Here is a 22,250-nt window from a genome sequence, read left to right as displayed (position 1 = left end):
TTGTTTTGAAATCTCCCCAGAGTCCGAGTGCGGAAGTCATTGGCTTCAGCGAAAGGTTCACGTTACTTGCAGGAACACTGAAGAAAGGAGGAAACGCAGGTAATTTAGCGGATATCAACACTGATTTTATTCAGAGAGGTGTCATATAATCTGCAGACGCTGGTATCTCAGTATTCATCTCCCCTCTGAAGCCTCAGACGAAGTTCGTCGTGGAAGTGAGTGTAATAAATAAAGCTGCTATAGCTAACGAGCTAAAGGTGTTTGTCAAGATGTTAGCTCCATTAGTTAATATCAGTTAGCTGGCTTGTAATCCTTCCTGTAATTAACGGTAATCTTAATTGATCGATTGAAGCTGTGATCTGTATTCAGTGTTTGAACAATAACTGCGCATCACGACTCGCCTGTGGCTCACATTAGCGACAGAAATGAATAACTGTTTAGATGTGATATTATGCATCGATATCTGACCAGCTCGATTGATTATCAAGAAAACAGTTCAATATTATGGTGCTCTAGACATCTCGCAGGTGATTTCTGAAATATCAAGGTCCTCTTCCTGTGAAGAGCTGAAAACATTGAACGTTGATGTTTGTGGCCCGCAGCAGGAGGAAAGCTCATTAAATGTCGTGGGAAGGATTTTATTTATTTATTTACTGTGTATTTTCATTTACGGTTATTTTCTTGTATTAAATATACGGATACAGGTGTTGTTTATTTCTACTTTTATTTATTTGTATGTATATTTATTATTTTTTTGAAGGCTTTTGTCTTTCCTGATCCATTACACACTCAACAGAGGTCTGAGACTCTTTGGTGGACGATCGGAGCTTAAAGGGCCAGGTCACCTAAAAATTTTAATTTGTATTATATGACAGCCTTATAGTTGAGATTCATTTTCATGTAATCGTTTTTTTATGTACAGTTGTGGCTGTCACTCTCTAACATAAGCATCTGACACATTTTTGTTACTCACTAAAGAAAGAAAGAAACGTTTGGATCAACATGAGATTGAGTAAATTTATGACAGAATTTCCATTTTTGGTGAGCTGTTGTTCCTTTAATAATTTAATTGAATTATCTATCAGTGGCTGTTAAACCATTCATTAAACATTGATTTGAAGGCCTTGTCAAGGAATGTTAAACGTTTGTGCTAATACAATTCTAATTCTTCAGTATTCTCAGATTACATTTATCATTTCCTAAATATGTCGTTTAGTTTGTAACAGGTGGTGTTTGACTACAGTTGTATGCAGATTTTCAGTATTTAGGAAATCAATTCTTATGGATAGTTTATGTTAGCAAGTGAATGGCTGAAAAAAGGCATGTAGATATAATAATCACTCAAATTCTGTGAGAATAAGAAAGTTCACACCACAGTTATAATGTTAAAGAAACAGATGAAGAGTATGGCTGTTTTCACTTTCAGAAGGTTTTTTTTTTTTTTTCTAACCTTTGAACAATAAAACATTGACCGACAATCATAAGTTCACATGACTATAAAAGGCCTGCTCACATCAAAAATGATAACCGTAACAATATTATTAATTATAATATTAGCATTCACATGAAAGAATGTTATGTGTTTATTATAGGGATGTCCCGATCAGGTTTTTTTGTCTCCGAGTCCGAGTCATTTGATTTTGAGTATCTGCCGATACCGAGTCCCGATCCGATACTTCTATAATACATAAAAAAAGAATAAAGAAGAGCGAAAAAACAAATCCAGGATCTTCAATAAATTACATTTTGAAATATATTCAAATATAAAACAGCTATTTTAAATAGGCTAGTAAAATATTTCAAAATCTTACTGTTTTGCTGTACTTTGGATCAAATAAATGCAGGCTTGGTGAATAGAAGGGACTTCTTAAAAAAAAAAAAAAACCTTAAGCTTACTGTTCAAAAACTTCTGACTGGTAGTATAGGCAACTTTATTTTTTCTCTAATTTCTAGCTTTTAATTGGCTTAGAAATCTATAAATGCTGGACAATAACAAATAATAATGATTTGTTTATATACTACAAACACTGTTTATCACATAATAATGCAGAATAGTTTCTATACTGTAATAAATACTATGTCAATCAGCACTGCATTGTTCATACTTATATTTATCACCTAGCATATTTATCACCTGCTGGAGATGACTTGAAGAACAATTTATTGTCGTGATCGTATATTAATGTCTTCGTGTTTGCATAAGTTTCTGTTTTCCTGTGAGCACCACAGTATAGCTGGACGCTTTTGTCCATATTAGGAATATCCTGATATCAGCGCGAGAGCGTGCTCCGGCTTCGAGTATGAATGAAACACACACTGCATGAGAGTTTAGCGCTCTGTGATGTTCATCTCGCTGTATCCTGGGTCCGAATGAAATATCAGGTCATGCGCAAACTATCATGTCTCTTTGAGTTTGAATCTATATTTATTCACACCAGCTCTTGAAAACAAAGTGATGTCATGCCGCACGCGTTGCTGTTTCTTTGTGGAGTCAAAAGGGTCTAACTCTGTGCCACCGCATAACAAAAGATGTGTTTAATGAGAATATATATATATATCCGAGTCCTGTTCGGGAGGTAACGTCCGATTCCGATCGAGTCTGAAACCACGCGATCGGGCCTGATTTCCGATCACGTGATCGGATCTGGACATCCCTAGTTTATTATAATATAAGCGTGTGCTCCAGTTATGTTGTCTCGTTTTAAATGCTTGAGCAGTTAAGTGGATCCTGATTCTGAAAATATAGTTGTGATGTGCTAATGAAGTCTATTTGTGTGTGTGTGTGTGTGTGTGTGTGTGTGTGTATTTAGATTCACTAATTTTGACCAGAGCCATTGATTTTGAATGTCGATATTGAAGGTTTTCCCCCAAAGCACATAGTGTGCTGTCTTACTCGGGGGTTCAGGGAAGCATTTCCTCACTGCTTGTCACTATAGGAATCCCTCCCCAATGCCCGACTTCCTCCTGAGCTAATCTCTTTTCAAAAGGTTAATGATTTGAGATTGGAAATCTAATGGGTATAGCATATTGCATTAGTGTTGCATCACCGATAATCACAAGGAACGATGCCATGGGCATTAGAAATACGTCAAAATGTATGCATTTGTGTGCTTATTTGTATAGTTTCAACCACTTATTGTTTAGCATGGCTGTGATGCGGTTGACATGAGGAACAATAGGTCAGTGTGTGATATAGGTCAATTAGAAGCACTTCAGACTTTTCTGTAGGCTTTATTCATTCTTCTAATCATGGAAACTTCTCTGTAGGGCTTGCAGGTTTGTTGTTATGTTTTGTGTTGGGGTTTGATTGTGCCTGATTGCTTGTGAGAGAGAGAATTTGATGTCACACTCTTATTAGTCTCTTCTGATTTTTTGCTTTTTAAGTTTGTAAGTGACCCATATCCATCATCCGTGAACAGACCTGCATGTGCACATTTATAAAAACAACAACAGCATCATGTGCTCTGCCTGCATGCACACAAAAAGCACTATGTTTGCTGGACAGTCCCTCATGCATTGCAAATTCAAAACCTAATATTGATGCACCTACAATATTCATTTTATGTTGTCTAAGAATGTAAAGCCAAAATATGAAAACAAAATTGCTATACTAAGAAAAGGTTAGATATTGGCACCTATATTTAGCATCATACATTTACTCACACATTCTCACACCAAATGTGATTTTGGCTAATTGTGTAATTAGAAAGGAAATTGGCAGGCTTTTATCTAACCCTTGGATTAAGCCTGTTTCTGACAAAATACCCACTGATGAAATGTGATTTCTTTAGCTGTGGCACTATAGGTTTTTCAGAGGGGAATAGAGGTGCAGGAAACATTGATGTATAATAATGGTGCTTAAAACACACTCCGATTGAATGTTTTCTTCCCTCAGTGTGCTGGCAGCAGTGACTGGCTCAGCGGCAGCAGTGCCAACAGCAGTCGTCCCATGAGTTTTCTTTTGGCCTGAGCTGTCTGCTTTGGGCTCCGGCCTGGTTCGTCTGGATCTCGCAGTCATGGATCACCCCAGAGAGAAGGAGGGCGAGAGGCCAGTGAGGAGCAGTAAAGTGGCCCAGGGACGCAGCGGGCACTCACGGCCCTCCAGCTCCTCCTCCTCCTCTGGGGTCCTTATGGTTGGACCGAACTTCAGAGTTGGCAAAAAGATCGGCTGTGGCAACTTTGGAGAGCTGAAGCTTGGTAAGAGAAGCCAGTAGTGTCTTAATTTTTCACAAAAGTCTCCATGGAGCAACTAGGGGTGAAGTTCTTGGCTCAAAGGTGCCAAGCAGAAGTGAATCTCAGGATCTCTAGAGTTCCTGGGTCACCATCATTTGTCAGTCCATTGGGGAATGTTCCTCAAAGGAGAAGTGGGTGATTTGTGCACTGCTAGTGGCAACAAATTGTATTGAAAAATTTGTTTTCAAAGAGGTTTTCTTAGAACACGCCTCGTTTAGTTGAACAAACTGATTAATTGAGGAACTGAGGATAAAATTGCACACTTAACCTTTTAAGGAAGACTCAAGCTTGGTCTGCGTAACATGTTGTTTACATGGCAGCGCTGGCCAATTCTCTCTCTCTCTATATATTATATATAATAAATGCTAGATCATTTTAATCTTTTCTACCCATCTTTTCTTCTGTAATGTTTAAACCTGAGATATTTTTACCTGCAAACAATATTTTTGTAGTATATCAGTCTATCAGCCACCATAATGGTTATCTAATGATTGACCAGTTGGTTTTAGATGGCCATTATGTAATCAAGAATGCTGAAAATTGTGACCCCACTTGAAATTCACTTATAAAAATGACAAGAAAATTGGAAGATTTTGTAACTGACACAAAAGGGAACAACCACTTCTTTTAATAAAGCAATCGGCCAAAGACATCACTGATACAGTAATCACATTACTCTTTTAGTGAGGGTAGAGTGTTGCTCATGACACATTCTTGTCAAAATCTGCATTAATCGAATTGATTTGATCGAATTAGATTCAGCTTCTGAAGTGGCATTAGGATCTTTCATGCTCCTCAGAAATGCATTTACACTGCAATTACAACTGCATACTTCAACTCTAGGGACTGAGGTGGGTCTGAGCAGGCATAATATAGTCTAGCTTTTATGTGGCATTATGTGTCTTATTTATGTGTCTTAACACTGACTTTTGAGCAGGCACCTCTAGAGCAGCATTAACTCTGCTATGTATAGATGATTTCCAATAATATAAGTATAGGCCAAAATGTCTGTATTACTGCATTCATGTTTAATCAGTCTTAATTTCAGTTGCAGTTGGTCACCCTTTTTCTGTTTTGCTTTTTAGGAAAGAATCTCTATACAAATGAGTATGTTGCAATAAAGTTGGTAAGTACATTATTCATTATATTCTACCAAGTGATAACAACAACAGAAGTTGATGTTCTGCTAACGTTTAGCTAGTTGTAACCATCTGAGCATGTCTGTAGACCTGGAGTCGAACTGAAGTTTCAATTGATAAAGAAAGCAACTCCAACTGATGTGTTTTAGAGATTTTAGGAAACTGAATCTACAGGAATATTGGTTGCACTTTATTTTACAGTACGTGTACTTACATGTACATATAGTGTACTTACAGTGTATTTATCTAAGAAAGTTCTGGTAATACAAGGTAACTACACGGGGTAGGGTTAGGTTTAGGGGTAGGTTCAGGGTTAGGGGTAGGTTCAGGGTTAGTACCTAGTTATTACATAGTTAAGTACATAGTATGTACATGGGGAACAGGACTGTAAAATAAAGTGCTACCAGAATATTAAAAATGATAACTTGAAGGTGACAATAAATGTGTATAGCTGCCTGGAATATTTGTATATTGTAAATCAACTTAATGTGAAAAAAATAAAAGGGTTTTACTGAATCTTTTTTTTTTTCTGCCACTCCTAAAGGAACCTGTGAAATCGAGGGCCCCACAGCTACATTTGGAGTACCGGTTCTACAAAACATTAGGCAGTTCGGGTAAGATTATAATCAGCACCAGCGCTGCTGTTCTCCTCTGTTTACTGGGCTAATATTCATTTCATGTGTCTTCATGTGCCATGTTTCATATTTTTGCATTCAGTCAGTCTTTGCTCATTTTATCTTATCTGCTTTTAGCCTTAATCTTTATATCCAGGTGCACTGGTGACTTTGTTTATACTGCGCCTGACAGGGATTTACCATTATTTTTCTTGCTTTGAAGCCTGCGGTTCCTGAGCAGGTTTTGTAAGGATGTTTCCTTTGTATCGGATTGAGGATATTTTCCCCTCTGGAGTATCTGAGTCATAGCTACAGTTTTGATCTTACAGAACGGTTTTACTACTGCGCCTCGGCATGTTTATATACATATATAAAGCAGAAATGAAAATCTACTCACTTAAATTCATGATTTGCCTCACCTAGCAGTGGTTGATGAATAGAGAAAACTTGATCAGATCATGTTAAAATATTTTTAGTCCCTCTGAGTGGTTTTTTATTGTATATTTGTCTCATTGAAATGCCACCTCACAAAAATGTCAAACTTAATGTGATGTTGTTCTTTATAATTTTCATACCTTTTGTAGGCTATTTGTACTTTATTGTTTTGATTCCTTTTTCCCCCCGACAATTTTTCAAGTAGTTGTGCGGCACAAATGGATAAGATATAATGTGATCCAACATAAGTTGGGTTTCCCTCTGTCTTTTCATGCAAATTTTGAAATGTTTCATGGAAAAAATGCTAGATGGAAACATCAAGATGGCAGTACATTTTACTATGATGGAAACACATTTACTAAATAAATCACAATGAAAATATGATTGAAATAATTTATTGCATAGCATTTCAAATGTTACTAATTCTTTTTTTATACTGTAATGAGTGCAAAGTAATTTATTTTAATAAAAAAAATGGTAGATCAAATTTTCATCTCTGTTTTGTAGCATTTTCCTCAAATTCCCCATGATTCTGTTATGATGTGTAGGTGGAATGGATATGCTAAAAAAATATATTATATCAGGGGGGGAGCAGTACAGTGTGTTTGTGAAAGTGCTTGTCCAGTGTAGAATTTAATAATTTCATATCCTTAATTAGCAATGACTAATGATCCTCTTTGCATCTGTATGTAAATATATGCCATTTCAACCTCAAAGCTGGGCTGTGTCCTGGTACCTCTCTGCTATAGTACAGAGATCGCCCGGTAATTTTGTTTTGGTTTTGTTTGTCTGTGGTTCCACTCTATCTTTTAGCTTTTTTTTTGTCAGGACACCGTATTTAGGCAAGACTCAAACTATTTGTAAAATAATTGTTTGCTCATGCAGTGGCTGTTGGCTTTGATCACTCCACACTGCACTTTGATTCAGGAAGTGGCGGCTCGCCATCAAAGAGCAGCGCGATTATACCGTTTTTGCCCTGGTTATACAACGCAGATGCTCAGTTCAATGTCTGGTGAATGACGGGCCAGGGGGTGTGGCCTGAGACTCTCTATTCTTGAGATTCACACACAGTCATTCCTCAGTCAGCATCTTTAGACTGAGTGTATTAGCATAAGAAATTTCAGCAGCAGCTGCGTCAGCAAAGCGGTTCCTTGTCATGTATAGCCAATTTTGTGTGTGTTTGAATCAATAGACAGCTAGCTAGATAGAAACTCTATTATCATCTTAGGAAGAATTCAGTTTAGAAGGAATAGATCTGGGTGTCAGTCATTTCACAGGGTTCATGCTAACAAGGACATTTTGATGTCTTTTGTAGAGCTTTTTAAAGCACTCATTTTGGGCCATGGTGCATATTGTTGAATGAAATTAAGATTTCATTGAACAGAATTTCATTATTAAAAGAATATAATTCTAATGCTGCAATGCTGAACTGAATTTTGACATTGTGATGCGTTTTCATGTGCTGTTTTTCTTTATAGTAATGTAATTATGCAGTGACATGATTACAAGTTACAAGATGCTGCAAAAGACATGAGATGATAGTGCAGACACCTCTTTATAGCCTTTGTTTGCATAGAAAGCAAACCAATTTATTTTTTTCAAACCAGTAATAGTAGTTTGCCGTTTCACAATTACTGTTTTACAAATAAATGCAGCCTTGATAAGCATAAAAAAAATTGTAAAAAATATGAACAATCCCAAACATTTGTGCATACCTACCAGAATACATTGTCAATTTAAAAATTAGATGTTTTTATATTAAATATTGAAAACTTTTTATATTATTATAGATTTAAAAAATCATACTGATTTGGGAGTGACAATAGATTGATCATTTTCAACAATCGTCAGATATTCATACAGATATTCATAAAGTTTGGCATTTTTATGTCACCAATACAAAAATAAATGAACACGCAGTGTATAGTAAACATTTGCCCTGATGTCAAGCAAGCAGATGTGTTTGTAATATATGTAGTTCAGGGGTGTGTTGGACCAGAGGAGACAGGAAAAGGGTGGCAGCAGCAGCATCTGATCAATAATTCAGCACACTGCACAGCTAGCATCTATACAAGCGTCTCAGTAAAGCTGTGTGTAAGCCTACATGTCTGCCGCTCTGCTGGTTTAAGCAGGGATGTCTGTGGAAATGCTTTGAGTGTTTCTGTGTAGAAGTCTTCTTCCTGTGCCGTATCTGGGATGGTATGCGGGCTGTGCGTCTCTGTACATGTCCCACAGCAGGGTTTGTGTCTCAGTGATGAATAAGCACTTCAAGCATTTCCAGGATGTCCACTTAGCTCTGTTATCGTATGACGTCTGAAAAGCAGTCCGCTGATTAAACTGCTTGGCAGTTGAGCTTGTGTAACTCTACACCGGTGCCCTGCTCAGCTCCTTGGGCATCACAATGGAGTAATACCAAATCAGACAAGGGTCCCACATGAACTCCGAAGCCCTGACCCCTCACAGGGGCTGCTGGGAGACAATATGCAGAATCCTTTTCTTAGAGCTAGCTTTTATAGCAAACTTTGAACTGTGTGACTATACCTTAATTCTAATGTTATTAAAAGGGAATTGAATAGGAGTATATTACTATTTGTACTTTTCTTGGTGGGGGAAAAAAACGTCAAATTAATATATATATATATATATATATATATGTATGTGTATATATATATATATATGTATGTGTATATTATACACACTTATTTATTTGAGCATGCATTTTGTATTTATCCATTTATTTATTTAATGGTCCCCTGAAGTGCCTTGAAACAAACAGCGAAGTGTGGAAGAGAGGGTGGGACATATCAAGCTTTTTAAAATAGCCAATAGCGTTTTGATTATGTCTGCTCAGGTCAGAGACGTTGAGCTCGGTAAAGCCGCATTTAACAGCCACAGTCTAATAGATTACCTCCTATATTCAGTATGAAACTCTTAGTAAAACAAAATAGTGGTCATAATCATGCTGAGGCTGTGTAGTTGAAGTTTTTAATAAATGCCGACTCGTGCATATGATCTGCTTTGCGCGATCACGTCTCTGGACCAGAGCCAAAGTCGTGATCAGACAGTGTGTGCTGCTGCGGTTCGCATTAAACATGAAACCAGGCCTCATTTGCACCAATCAAAAGCATATTTACACTGTCTGTCAATAGCCGATATAAAGATGATAAAAATTTTATTTTTATTTTATTAATATTTAATACATTTTAAATAATTTGGCAATGGATTAAAAAAGAGGTTTGTTAAACACCTTAAGATGACAAAGTATTTTTCACAAATAAATATTTAATAAAAATATAATTAAAAAGGAAGTTTAACCAACAGGTCACTCAGTATTCTGGGAAGTTTGTGTGCATCGGGAATCATATTTTTTAAATAAAGCCAAGGTAACCCTCATTTTACATACAGCACACAGTGAAAATAACATTAATATGACAGTGCGCAAATGCATGAAGCGCAGCATAATTTGAAATCACAAGATTAAAGTTTAAAGCATTCAGGTAACATGAACATCTGTCACACAAAGAACACTCAATCATGCTGGATAAAAATTAACACAATTAACGCAAAATGGCAAATATCGGCCAATATATCACCAAAGCCGATATATCGGTCGATATTTGGCAAATTGAAGACTGAAGTAATGGCTGCTTAAATTTTTTGCTTTATTACAGGAAAATTTATACTTAAATATTTTAAAACCGTTATTGTAATAATATTTCACAATATTACAGTTTTACTATATTTTGACCAAATAAATGCAGCATTGGTGAGCATAAGAGACTTTTTTCAACATTAACTCTTAATTACTCGTAGTTATTAGGATTATTTTGACTGGTTGTGTATATACATTTATTTTTTATTTTTTGGAGAGAGACTTAGTTGCAAATATGAAATCTTTGGTCATATTACATTATAATTTAAGAATTTTTGTTGAACAATGTGACACCTAAGCACATTTAACGGTACAATATGTACGATTTTCAAAATAAAATATCCAAAAACCACTTGGACAGATATATTTCATGCAGTGTGTTCTTACGTTATCTCAAAGTTCCCACGGATTTGTAAATCCAGAGAAATTCCAATTTCATAAAATTAACTTGCGAATACTCAAATCATAAACAAAAAAGTGCAGATGTATGCATGATGTAAGTAGGAGATTCATTCATCAAAGAGTGTATAGACTGCTTAAGAGGTTTTTTTTTTTTATTTTTGAGAGAGAGTGCTTAAACTCGTGCTAGATAATTAATTCAGTCATACTGTTCCTTGACAGTGTAAATGTTCTTTCCTCGGTTTCTCTGTATAGTTTATTCGCTGTTTGAATAGCTTTGGAATATACATGTAATAAAAAAAATATTTAATCTGTGGACATGATTTGGACTAGGGATGCAATGATACCAAAATTCAAATTTTTTTTATTCAGTATAGAATTTCTGCACTTTTTTGTGTTGACCTGATCATCATTCTTTTGTGTTAATCACAATTTACTACATATACACAACTTTATTCTAATGAAAAATAACAAATGAAAAAATGTATAATCCTAAATGATTACAAAAATATCATTATAAACTAGGTTGGTAGATAATTCAGCAGCAAAAGATACTCTAGATTCTGGAAAAATCACGGGTGCACAATTTTATCAAATCTATTGAAATATTTTATTTACTAACAAAAGTGAATAAGTCTAAAATCTGGTGAAATGTTACACATTGCTCTTGGTATTGTTGTAAAATACGTTATTTAAAAAACAAGTATATACATTTATATAGAAATATAAAAGATGTTTCTTTTAAATCTATAGGACAGTAATAAAGGCAGCAACATATCAGAACAAGAACAGAACAAGAAAGACTATCAATAATCTTTGATTTTGCAGAAAATATTATAATACTGAAGGCGCCTATATAGAGCGAAACAGAGCGCTTATGCGCATCCTGTGCGCAGAATGATGAGCTTGAAACAACACGGAGTCACAGTGCGCAGGCTGCATAGATTCATTTACTGCACTGTTTAAGTAAATTAATTACTCCGTGATATTGGTTTATTTAGACTCGGAGGGAGTGTCAGCCACGTTAAAGTTAACAGCTTAAGTGATTTATGGATTAATGCTTTTTGGAGACGCGAACTGTTTCAAGCAGTTCAGTCCTATTTGGTGAACTGGTTCATTCGGTTCACTAAGGGTACTTTCACACCTAGCACTCTTGGTGCGCATCCGGGTTCGATTGACGTCAGATTTCAGTTCGTTTGGATGATATGAACGCTGTCTTCCGAACTCGGGTGCGCACCCGTGAACCGTACCAGAGTCCGCTTAAAAAGGGTGGTCTGGGGTACGGTTCATGTGAACTCTGGTACAGTTGCTGCTGTTGTGAATGCAATCGTACCAAATCGCGGAAGTGAACCGCTAATAATGATGTTTTATCTGATGAAAATGTGTATTTGTGTGTGTTTCACTCACTTTCCTGACAAGTGTGACTGACGCTGCAAATAGAAAGCTGTATGTCTCATTTCTGTTCACCTTCAGTGTTCTTCAGATCATTTGCAGTACATTCGTAAGACAGACGTAAGTGTCGTTATGTAACTGAAGCTTTGTAAACAAAACTAACGGTTAAAAAATTTAAATATATAAAAGTGTAGAGAGCAATGTTATGTGTTTGCCGCCTTCTCCTGTGCCGCCGTTACTAAGCAATGAGGTAAACAGCTGCTGGCTTGATGACGCAAACGAACCGTGGTTCGGACCCAAATAACATAATATGAACGCAGTCCAGCGGGGGCAGGGGGAGAGGGAGCAATCGAACTCGGGTGCGGACCAGGCAAGTGAACCAAGTGTGAAAGCACCCTAAGAAGAACCGGTTACATCAAACGATTTGTTCGCGAGCCAGACATCACTAGTACAAAGGCAAGAGATATTGATACGTAGTCTATTAAATCTGTGCGTTAGTTTAATGAGACTTGTCTTTGAACAGTTATAAACCTAAACCTAAACCAGTTACTGTGCGCTCTTGAAGAGAGTTTCATAGATTTGACTGTAGTAACCAAACGCGACAAGCAGTTTGAACACTGAATGATGTCTACCGTCACTCCGCTCTTCTTCATAGTGTCATCAAGCTTCGTCATTTGAAAATGCGGCCTCTAGCGGCGAAAACTTACATAATGTGCCTTTAAAATCAGGCTATTGTGTCTATTTCTTGGGGAGCATGTTTATTTGCCAGACCCCACAAAGAAAGGACAAAAGGAAGTCAGTGGGTGGTCAGATGAAGGAGTTGCTATTGTGACTGTAGCATGAAATCCTGAGGATGTGCTTCCCCTTACGGCCTCTACTGTGCAACCCGACCCCAGAGGTCTGCCCTCCCCCAGACATGACTTCAAGCTCTTACATGCTGTCTATCCCCTTACTTCTGCCCATCATGGCAGCTGGAGAGATTCTTCATATTCCAGGACTCTTGAAACTGGATGTAGCTGATTGCACCTTTATAAATCCATAAAATGTAAAAAAATTTTCCCAATGTGTCAAGATTTTTCAACAGTGGCATAAGGAGCACCGATCTTTTGACCTTCATCCTTTAAAAAAAAAATAAGTGAATTAGGGCTACAATGACTAATTGCTAGAAATCAATAGTGAAAATAGTCTAGAAGTTTTATTTTTGATCAGCCCAGTCTTTGTGCATGTGTTGAGCACGCTGAATATCAGTGAGAACCAAACACATTAGGGTTTTTTTCCCTCTCTTTTTTATTTTTATTTTTATTATTTTTTATCGTTATTGCCTTCAAATGAATAAATTCCTGAAGTCACTGATTTTTCCATAGTCAATGCAAATATTTAGCATTTTGCTCCGTTCACAGTCAGGGCTCTCACGCCTCCTGGTGACTATTACTTCAGTCCTGGAAAACGCATTGAAAATGAGAGAAAAATGTAAAATGTCCTGGAAAATCTTGTATTTGTCCTGGAAAATTATAATTGTAAAAATTGTGATTGCATTTTTCTTTAGCCAAGAATAAACAGTTTACCACTGGCTTGAGGAAAAAAAAAAAAAATTTACCACTGGCTTGAGGAAAAAAAAAAAAAAAAAAAAACTTAATGGCCATAAATTGGAACAAGCCTGTTCTTGCTCCAAACATGCGATCGGCAACCTGCTCTTTTGTTTTATTTGAGCCAATCTCTTTTCCGGACTTGCACACAAAATGTATTGCAAGCATTTTCCAAAATGTAATTTGTGTGGAAATTACAGGACGTTACCAGAGTCCAGAGATGCTGAAGAAGGACACAAAAAGGAGAAAATACTCTAGTAGGCAGAGCAAACTCCGTGTTCACAATAAGCTAAATGTTGGGAAAAAATCCTTAATTTTGAATTGGGGGTGGGGTTTATATGAAGCTATTTCTGAGGGTTACTGACTGTCTTCTGAAAAGTTTAGATGGTATTTTGTTTTCATCTTGCCTCTGTTTAAAAAAAAAAGTGAAAGTGATGTGACATACAGTCCATGGTGACCCATACTCAGAATTTGTGCTCTGCATTTAACCCATCCAAAGTGCGCACACACACTGTGAACATACACCCGGAGCAGTGGGCAGCCATTTGTGCTGCGGCGCCCTGGGAGCAGTTGGGGGTTCAGTGCCTTGCTCAAGGGCACCTCAGTCGTGGTATTGCTGGCCCAAGACTTGAACCCATAACCTTAGGGTTAGGAGTCAAACTCTCTAACCACTAGGCCATGACTATTAAAGAAGTATCTCTAGGCACAGTGCTGCTTTGTTTACAGTGGTAGCCAAGGAAATGTACAGCATGCTGGCCCATGAGCGCATCCTGCTGTCAAAGTGAATTTGCGTTCTCATTTAGCTGGTCTGCTGGATTTGTTTCGTGTAGGTGTGTTTTATGTAGTATAATTTCACAAAGCTAAAGTCAGACCATTCTGTCTTCAGATTGAAATTACATCTAAATTAATCTAATTTAAATCAGAAACTGCTAATGTATGCATTCTTTATTTGCATCGTGAAAAAAAAATGCCTTTTGATTTTAAGTGGCTACAGTTAGTATCAGCTTGTTCATGTAGCCATATTTTAATTCTCTTATCTCTTGCTTAAAAAAAATAAAATATTAAAAATAAAATATTAGCAAATCGGTATTGGAATCAGCCCATTTGATTGTTAAAAAAGAAAACTAAATCGGCCATGGGGTGGGGGGTCAGGATTGTTGCATCATTAATAACTTTTGACAGTGTGAGCATTGATGTTTTTCCCAACGTTCTATCCAGTGTAGACCTTTAAAAGAAGCATTTCATTGATTCGGTAACTTGTTAAATAGTAGGCTATTATTGTCAAAAGTAGGCTATTAGTACTTCTGTACAAAGTTGATACTGAATTTTCTAAAATGTAACCATACCGGTCTTTCTGCAGCAGTGGTAGTACAAAGTTCAGATTCAGTTCAGTACTTGCTGATAAGCAGGTGCTTTCAAATGCTTCCGTGTAAGTTAGTCAGAATCCACTCAGTTTTTACTTCACCCTTTTAAAGCAAAGCTTAATTGAAAAATATTTGAAGGATACATGCCATAAAATTAGGCCATATATTACTCACCCTCAAGATATCCTAGGTGTATATGACTTTCTTCTTTCAGATGAATCCAGTCAGAGTTATATTACAAATGGTCTTTGATCTTTCAAGCTGGTTAATGCCACTCAGCAGGTGTTGCAGTGCTTCAGTCCAAAAGAAGTCAAATAAAAAGTGCCCATCCTTACGCTCCGGGGGGTGAATAATCACCAAAAGCGACAATAGCGAATCGATGCATTTTTGTAAGAAAAATAACCATATTTAAAACATAATAATCAATTAAATCTTGATTGCGCTCACTGTTGTACATGGAAGCAGTTCCAGGCGGATGACGTATGATGTTGGCTTTGTGAATAAACTTTTTAAAGACTTCTTTTTAAAACCAGTCATAAAACTACCGTATTTTCCACACTATAAGGCGCACCAGTTATAAGGCGCACCTTCAATGAATGGCCTATTTTAGAACTGGATTGGACCGGATTATAAGGCGCATAGAATAGAAGATACTGCAGTCAAACGTTTGACTGGGTTTGCGTTATGCATCCACTAGATGGAGCTGTGCTAAAGGGAATGTCGACATTTTGACAGAGTGCCTTGATCCATATATAAGGCGCTCGGGATTATAAGGCACACTGTCATTTTTTTTGAGAAAATTAAAGGCTTTTAAGTGCGCCTTATAGAGCGGAAAATACGGTAAGCTTTCAATTGATTTGTTAGGATATGACAATATTTGACCTAGATACAACTATTAAATAATCTGTATCTCTATATGCAGTCACAAAAATGGTTAGATATCTTACCCCAGCTATTTTAAACTGTTTGTTTACATTCTTTGGTTACTATTATGCATAAAAAACTTATGCAACATTAATAGGAACACTGAGATAAAAATAAATAAATAAATAAATCACCAACACAGAATTTCAAAATTGTTACTTTTTGGAAAAATATTACATAAAATTTTTATAATAATGCTTAGAGTATTACAACGTTATTGTACATTTTTTTGTAACATTTAGAATTTTTTATTTAGTGCAATATTTTGCCATTGCAACATTTTATTGTCATTTTCACTAGCAACTGCAATTGGATTTATATTGTATACCTAAAGCTGCGTTTCCACCGCAGGAACTTTACCCAGGAACTAGGGACTTTGGTCTGGTACTCGGTGTGTTACCACCGCAGGAACTAAATAAAGTTCAGAGTAAAAAAAATGCCCCTCAGAAAGTCCCTGCTGGCGATGTAGTACATTTTCAAAGTTCCGGAACTTTCAGGGGCGGAACTTGGGTGCTAAACATCCTGATTGGTTGAGTTAATGCAGCATTGTGATTTCGACCACCATTTATTCTGATAATTTTCAAAATATTACTGTTATTGTGTCATGAAATTTAATTTTAAAAGTATTTCAGGCGAGTGTAGTTGTTTAAAACTCAAATCTACAGTTTATTTATAAAGACAGCGCCTATTTAAAAATGTGTTTCGCTGATCTCGGAGACGTGAGCTCCAAGCGATCAGCGGGAGCTCAGTTTTCATGTTACTGACGAGAGCACTCTCAACTCGGCTAGACCTTCTGATATGTGCCACTGGCACTTATGTCTCTTTAGTGGTTAAACAAAATATAATTTGTTTTGGGTAAATCTAACAGGTTATCTTTGGTCTGTATTCAATTTATCTATATGTTAAAATGAAAATAAAAAGAGGCAATTCATATAATATTTCATTTCATTGTAATGGCTGTATATATACACATTTCCCTAAACTAAGTACACTTCTGCAGCTATTATTATTTTTAAATGAAAAACGAAAGGTGGCAGTGGTATTTGATATCCTATTTCGTTTTATTGTAAATATACAGTGAGGAAAATTACAGTAGCCAAAGCGAGCTGACTGATGTTATCAAGTACACTGCTGTTTGTAGAATTACCAGATTTGCGCCATCGCGGACATCACACTCTTGAGTTGAATGCGCAAAGTCCGAACTACTGAGGATGCTAGTCCAAATTCAGTGTACCTTGTATTAAGAAACACTCGCAGACCTACGTCACCAGTCTATTTGCCTAATCTTCCCGGTACTTTACACCGCGGTGGAAACGCAGAAAGCAACAGGTCTAGGGGGAAAATAGTTCCTGGGGAAAAAAGTTCCTGGTACAATTGTTCCGGGTAATTTTGGTGGAAACGCAGCATATGTTCACTGTTATCCCACCGGTCACTATTGTGACTATCAACATGTTTACTCATTCTATGACCACACTCAACAAAACTAAATATATGCAAATGCGTATATTAATACTAGACACCCTAAAGATCTTTGTCATATATTTATGTTGACACTTTACTAGCCTTTAGTTTTGGAGCTTTGATGCAGCCTTCATCTTCACAAGGTGCAAACAGGAAATAAGCTGCTCTGGTCATGTGACAATTTGCACTAATCATGTGAAAGTGCATGTTTAATTGAGACCCTTTATTGTTTCCATATTTGCAGGAAGTACACTAAAATATCAGTCAGTAAGGTTTTTATAGCTTTTAAATGAAAACCTTTTTTACTATTGTAACTATTGTGACCGGTGGGATTAAAATGGTTTTGTGGTCCATTGTCACATATATTACTTTAGGGCCCTAGACATGATCCTTGTCTTTTATTGTCACTGTAATTAAATTAAAAATGTCTTGGAAAAGTCATCTAAGTCCTGGAATTTGGTCACTTAAAAATAGTGGGAACCCTAAAAGTGCATTTGATTGATTAATTTACTGTATTACTGTAGTAAAATATAAAATGTATTCAACCCTTTTGACCTGCAAGACATTTTGCTGAGATGAGCAAAAATTTATGAGAACATATCAACCAACGCATCAGTAAACTATTACAGAAAGTTTATTAAGGCATATTTGAGGATGCAAAGTGGATGAAAAATGAATAAAATACCAATTGCCTCTAGATATACATGTACAAAATTATTCAACCCCCCGAAATTACATTTTGTACAGTATCTTTTCTTGTTTTAACATATGTATTTGCAGAATATAATTTTTATGCAATAAATGTAGTGAATGATTGCTGAAAACTATAAATCTTAATTACAGACAAACATAAATATAAAACTGATCTGATAGCTTGGTGCCAACAGAGCAACAACAAATCCTTTTTACTCTCTATAAAATGATTAACAGTCCTTATTCGGTAATACAGTGATCCAAAAATGTTTGCAAAGTCATGCAGTTATTGCTCAAGGTGTGCAAAACTTGAATTTACAAATCAATTTTACAATGATTGAAAATCTGTTTAAAAATTATGAATTTTGTGCATCTTTGCAGAATGATTTGAGAAAGCGTCATTATGTCCCGATAAATCGAATTCCCCCTCTAGCCATAGTACAAAGAGCATCTCACAGGCATAGCCTAAGTGGAGGAGGTGCTATACGTGTCTGCAGGGTCCGCTGTGCCCACCCTCTGAGCCCAACTCATGCTTTATGGATGGGGGGGGCTGGATGGGTTGCTGAGGGCTGGTGAGTCGTGGCCTCATCTTTGTGATTCTCACCTTCCTCTTTCTGCACAGCATATTTGGATGGTTTGGTCTGGATATAATGCTTGGTTTATGATGACGTGTGACGAGACAATATTAGTGCATTATTTAATTCAGTCTCTATTTGTTCTTGGCTGTGGTGGTTTTTCTGTTGTTAGGAATTCAGTAGAACCCATAATGCACGAACACAGCCTTGTAAATGCAATAATTAAATCTATTTACATAACAGACTTTGTCAGGTGGCTTGATATCTTCCCTAGAGATACCAATCTTACTTTGAGCTTAAGCTCAGGTATGTCTGTTTGTGACCTTATGTTGTCATCCAGGAACACATTGCACAAAATTGAGATGCCGTTCAATCTTTATTAGTCTTAATTCTTAAAACCTTTATTTTTGTGAAATGCAGCATTTCCACTGGTTATTTATACAGTGTTCTGGGGATTGTTTTAATAATGTCTGATTCAAGAACCAAATGTGACCCCATGCCACAATACACATTGTGATTAGGGGTGGGCGATATATCTAACAATATGATCATGCGCATCTAGTCAGTAAATCTGGTTCTGGTTCACCTGCTTTCAAATGGAGTGGCATTTAATAGACAGAGACGTGGATCACTGACAAGCTACACAATATCGTGTTCATTATCGCCTTCGAACCAGATTCACGGAACCAGATTTACTGACTAGATGTGCATGATCATGAGATATATCTCCCAGCCCTAATTGTGATGATGATTTATAAATCAAATAAAAAAATAAAAAAATATCTTTTTATGATGGATGGATGCTCTTTATTGGACTTCTATTGGACTATTGAATCACAACAGCCATTTACTAAAGCTTGGAAGAGCCAGGACATATTTTTTTTTTTTTTTTTTTTTTTTAAATAACTCTGATTTTATTCGTCTGAAAGAATAAAGTCATATACACTTAGAATGGCTTGACAGTGAGTCAGTCATTTTTGGGTGAAATATCCCTTTAATTATTTCAGTCTTATTCAGCCTGCTGCCATGATAATTCTTCTGTCACTATGGCATATTATAAAATAATATATAAATATTCGATGAAAATCAAATAAAAAAGCGAATTCAGATTAAAAATGAAATACTAAAAATCTAGTTGCTGACTTTATCTAAAAATAAAAAATGCTGAAACAATAAACTTTTATTAATCAATACTGAAACACTGCATTTATATTTCTCAGCAATGAGGGGGTAAAAGGAGGGCAGTTTTTGAAGTAACTAGACTCAGCTTCATTGTTTGTAGACAGTCACACAGATGCAGATAATTCACACGCAAATTAATCTCTCTCTCTCTCTCTCTCTCTCTCTCTCTCTCTCTCTCTCTCTCTCCCTCTCTCTCTCAAAATGGCCATATTTGAGGAAATAAAGTTGAGTAGTTTGCATAACCTGGTGTAACTGTCTGTCATATAAAATTTGGCGTGGCCGCCAAGCTGCTGTAGGTAACATAGAGGGAGACCGCCGACAGACCAGGCTCTTGTCTTCATGACAACAATATCTATACTTCATGTTGAGCATAAATATAAAGACTACTGATAAAGGACACCGTCAACAGTATTGACGGCAAAATAGACTATGTTTGACAGGTGCAATATTTGAAAATCGATAATTATTAATTTATTTTTTAAATTACATTTATATGAGATGTGAAACGATTCCAACACGCTTACGTGTCGCTTGAAAAATAGGCGTCGGTTCTATTTCTAGCATGCATGCATTTTCCGCCGCGCCTGCGTCTCACGCCGGCAGTCTGCAAGCTCTAAAAAGTTAACATGGGAGCCGAATTAAAAATGGACACGCCACTCAGCTGAGACGCTTGTGCCACGCATCCAGTGTGTCGCCGGCCTTAGAATCAGCTGCAGGGCGGGATTTGCACTGAACGCGGAGACTTCCGCCACTTAATATGTTCGTTTGGAAACACGAAAATGTACTTATGTTCCGCGCACAAAATATTGCATTCCGTCATTTGGTACACACGTGCACCGTACCGGAAGCCCTGTACCGAAACGGTCCGGTACGAATACACGTACCGTTACACCCCTAATATATATATATATATATATATATATATATATATATATAAAATATTATTAGTGCTGGGCAACGATTCACTTTTTTTTTTTTTATCACGATTAATCGCATGATTGTCTGCGATTATCCGCATCATGCACAAAACTAACAATGCATTCAAAAGTAGTGTATTGTGCACTTATTTCATTTAAAAGTACTGCTACTAAATTTACAAAAGTGCAATAACATGGTTTGCAAACAATTTAAACAAATACGGTGCTCTTTTACAGTAGTATTTCTTTTTACAAAGCAGCAGTTAAAATATGAGTGTGGCGCGGGACAACACTTGATGGGCGGGTAAAGATTTGTGTATGTGGGAGAATAATTAGAATGTGCTCACACTAGGCAATCTTAACCCCCAAAGCCTGGTTTGTTTGACTTGTGTGATCGTTCTGTTTAGCAGTTTCTGGCTCTGTTGGAAGAGGTCGGTCAGAGCGTGATTCAGTTATATATAGCTAGATCAGTGAGTGTGAGTGTTAACCGCACCGGAGTGCAGATTTTTTTTCTTTAGAAATGTAATCAAGTAAAAGTACAAGTAATAAGTTTAAATTTTACATGAATAAAGTGCAAATACCCCCAAAATAATACTTAAGTACAGTAATCAAGTAAAATTACTCAAGTAGCATATTTTACGTTATTTATTTCACTGTATTTAACATTTTCACAACTGTGTGTAGGCTACATAGTCTACCTACTACCTTTCAAATTTTGTTTATAAAAAAATATGCTTCTGGAAATAGATCTTTTCTATCCCTAATCAGGGTTAATATTTAGCATTTTAGGCTCATATTGACTACAAAGTATGTGCGTTCTGCAAATGTAATTGTGCAAGTGTAATTGATTAGTTTATAATTTTTTATATCATTCATATCAGAGACTTCAGAGTTGTGACTAGGGCTGAAACGATTCCTCGAGTAACTCGAGTAACCTCAATTACAAAAAATGATCGAGGCAAATTCCTCTGCCTCGAAGCCTCTTTTAATTTATTTTAAATCTCACATCAGTTTCTTTCGCAATTACTTTTTTTAATGTGACACAACGCGTTTACGTCACCCACAAAGCGGAAGGAGACCCAAGCGCTGTGTCCAAAGTCGCATACTGCAAGGAGTCAGCAGTGTTTTGATTTGAGGGCGCGGGCAAATGTAAAGAGAACGTTGTGGCATGTGTCCATTGCAAGATAGAGCTGGCATACCACAACTAGGGCCCTATGATTTCCGCGATGCAGAAAACGCGGAGGGAATCGCGGAATCCAGTCATAAAAACGGATTTTACAGTTTAATGCGGAATGGCACGGAATTTGCCTAATTTTGAATGAATTCATCAAAAGTAGGTCATTGCACTTACATCAAATTACGATATGGACTAATATCTGTAAATATTAAGCCGGAACAGTCTATTTAAATATGAATCCTGCATGTTCTGCATGTCTGTTAATGAATGGCACAGAAGCGCTTCTTCATTCATTAAACACATGGAAGCGCGCCTGACGCTCGCGGTAATTGCAGCGTCTGCTTTCTCACTAAATAAGGACGTGAACACATGAACAACAGCTCCAGAACTGCTCTGACAGTCACTTCATGAGCATTTGACTGTTTGATTTGAGTAAAACTTGCGTCACATCACATACACAGAACTGTAAAGGTATGTCAACCCGTCAAAATAAAAGTCCGGTTAAAG

The 22,250-nt window shown here is 36.7% G+C and overlaps 1 protein-coding gene across 10 annotated transcripts in view; it reads left to right on the top strand.

The window, feature by feature from the left end:
- Nucleotides 1-22,250, top strand: part of LOC132110108 (casein kinase I) — a 62,361-nt gene continuing 40,111 nt past the window's right edge. For 2 of the 10 annotated variants that reach the window (XM_059516734.1, XM_059516703.1), the window contains exons 1-4: nt 2-215; nt 3,896-4,197; nt 5,319-5,359; nt 5,917-5,986. In XM_059516734.1, coding sequence (XP_059372717.1) covers nt 4,017-4,197; nt 5,319-5,359; nt 5,917-5,986 — 292 coding nt within the window. In that variant the 5' untranslated portion in view covers nt 2-215; nt 3,896-4,016. Of the gene's footprint in view, nt 216-975; nt 1,042-3,895; nt 4,198-5,318; nt 5,360-5,916; nt 5,987-22,250 lie in introns of those variants that run through there. The other 8 variants (XM_059516749.1, XM_059516728.1, XM_059516762.1 and 5 more) reach the window with 6 other exon arrangements.

Source organism: Carassius carassius, chromosome 2 (assembly GCF_963082965.1).
Source record: "Carassius carassius chromosome 2, fCarCar2.1, whole genome shotgun sequence".
NCBI classification, from domain to species: Eukaryota; Metazoa; Chordata; class Actinopteri; order Cypriniformes; family Cyprinidae; genus Carassius; species Carassius carassius.
The sequence above is the reverse complement of the archived record's forward strand: the minus strand, read 5'-3'. Positions and strand labels throughout refer to the sequence as shown.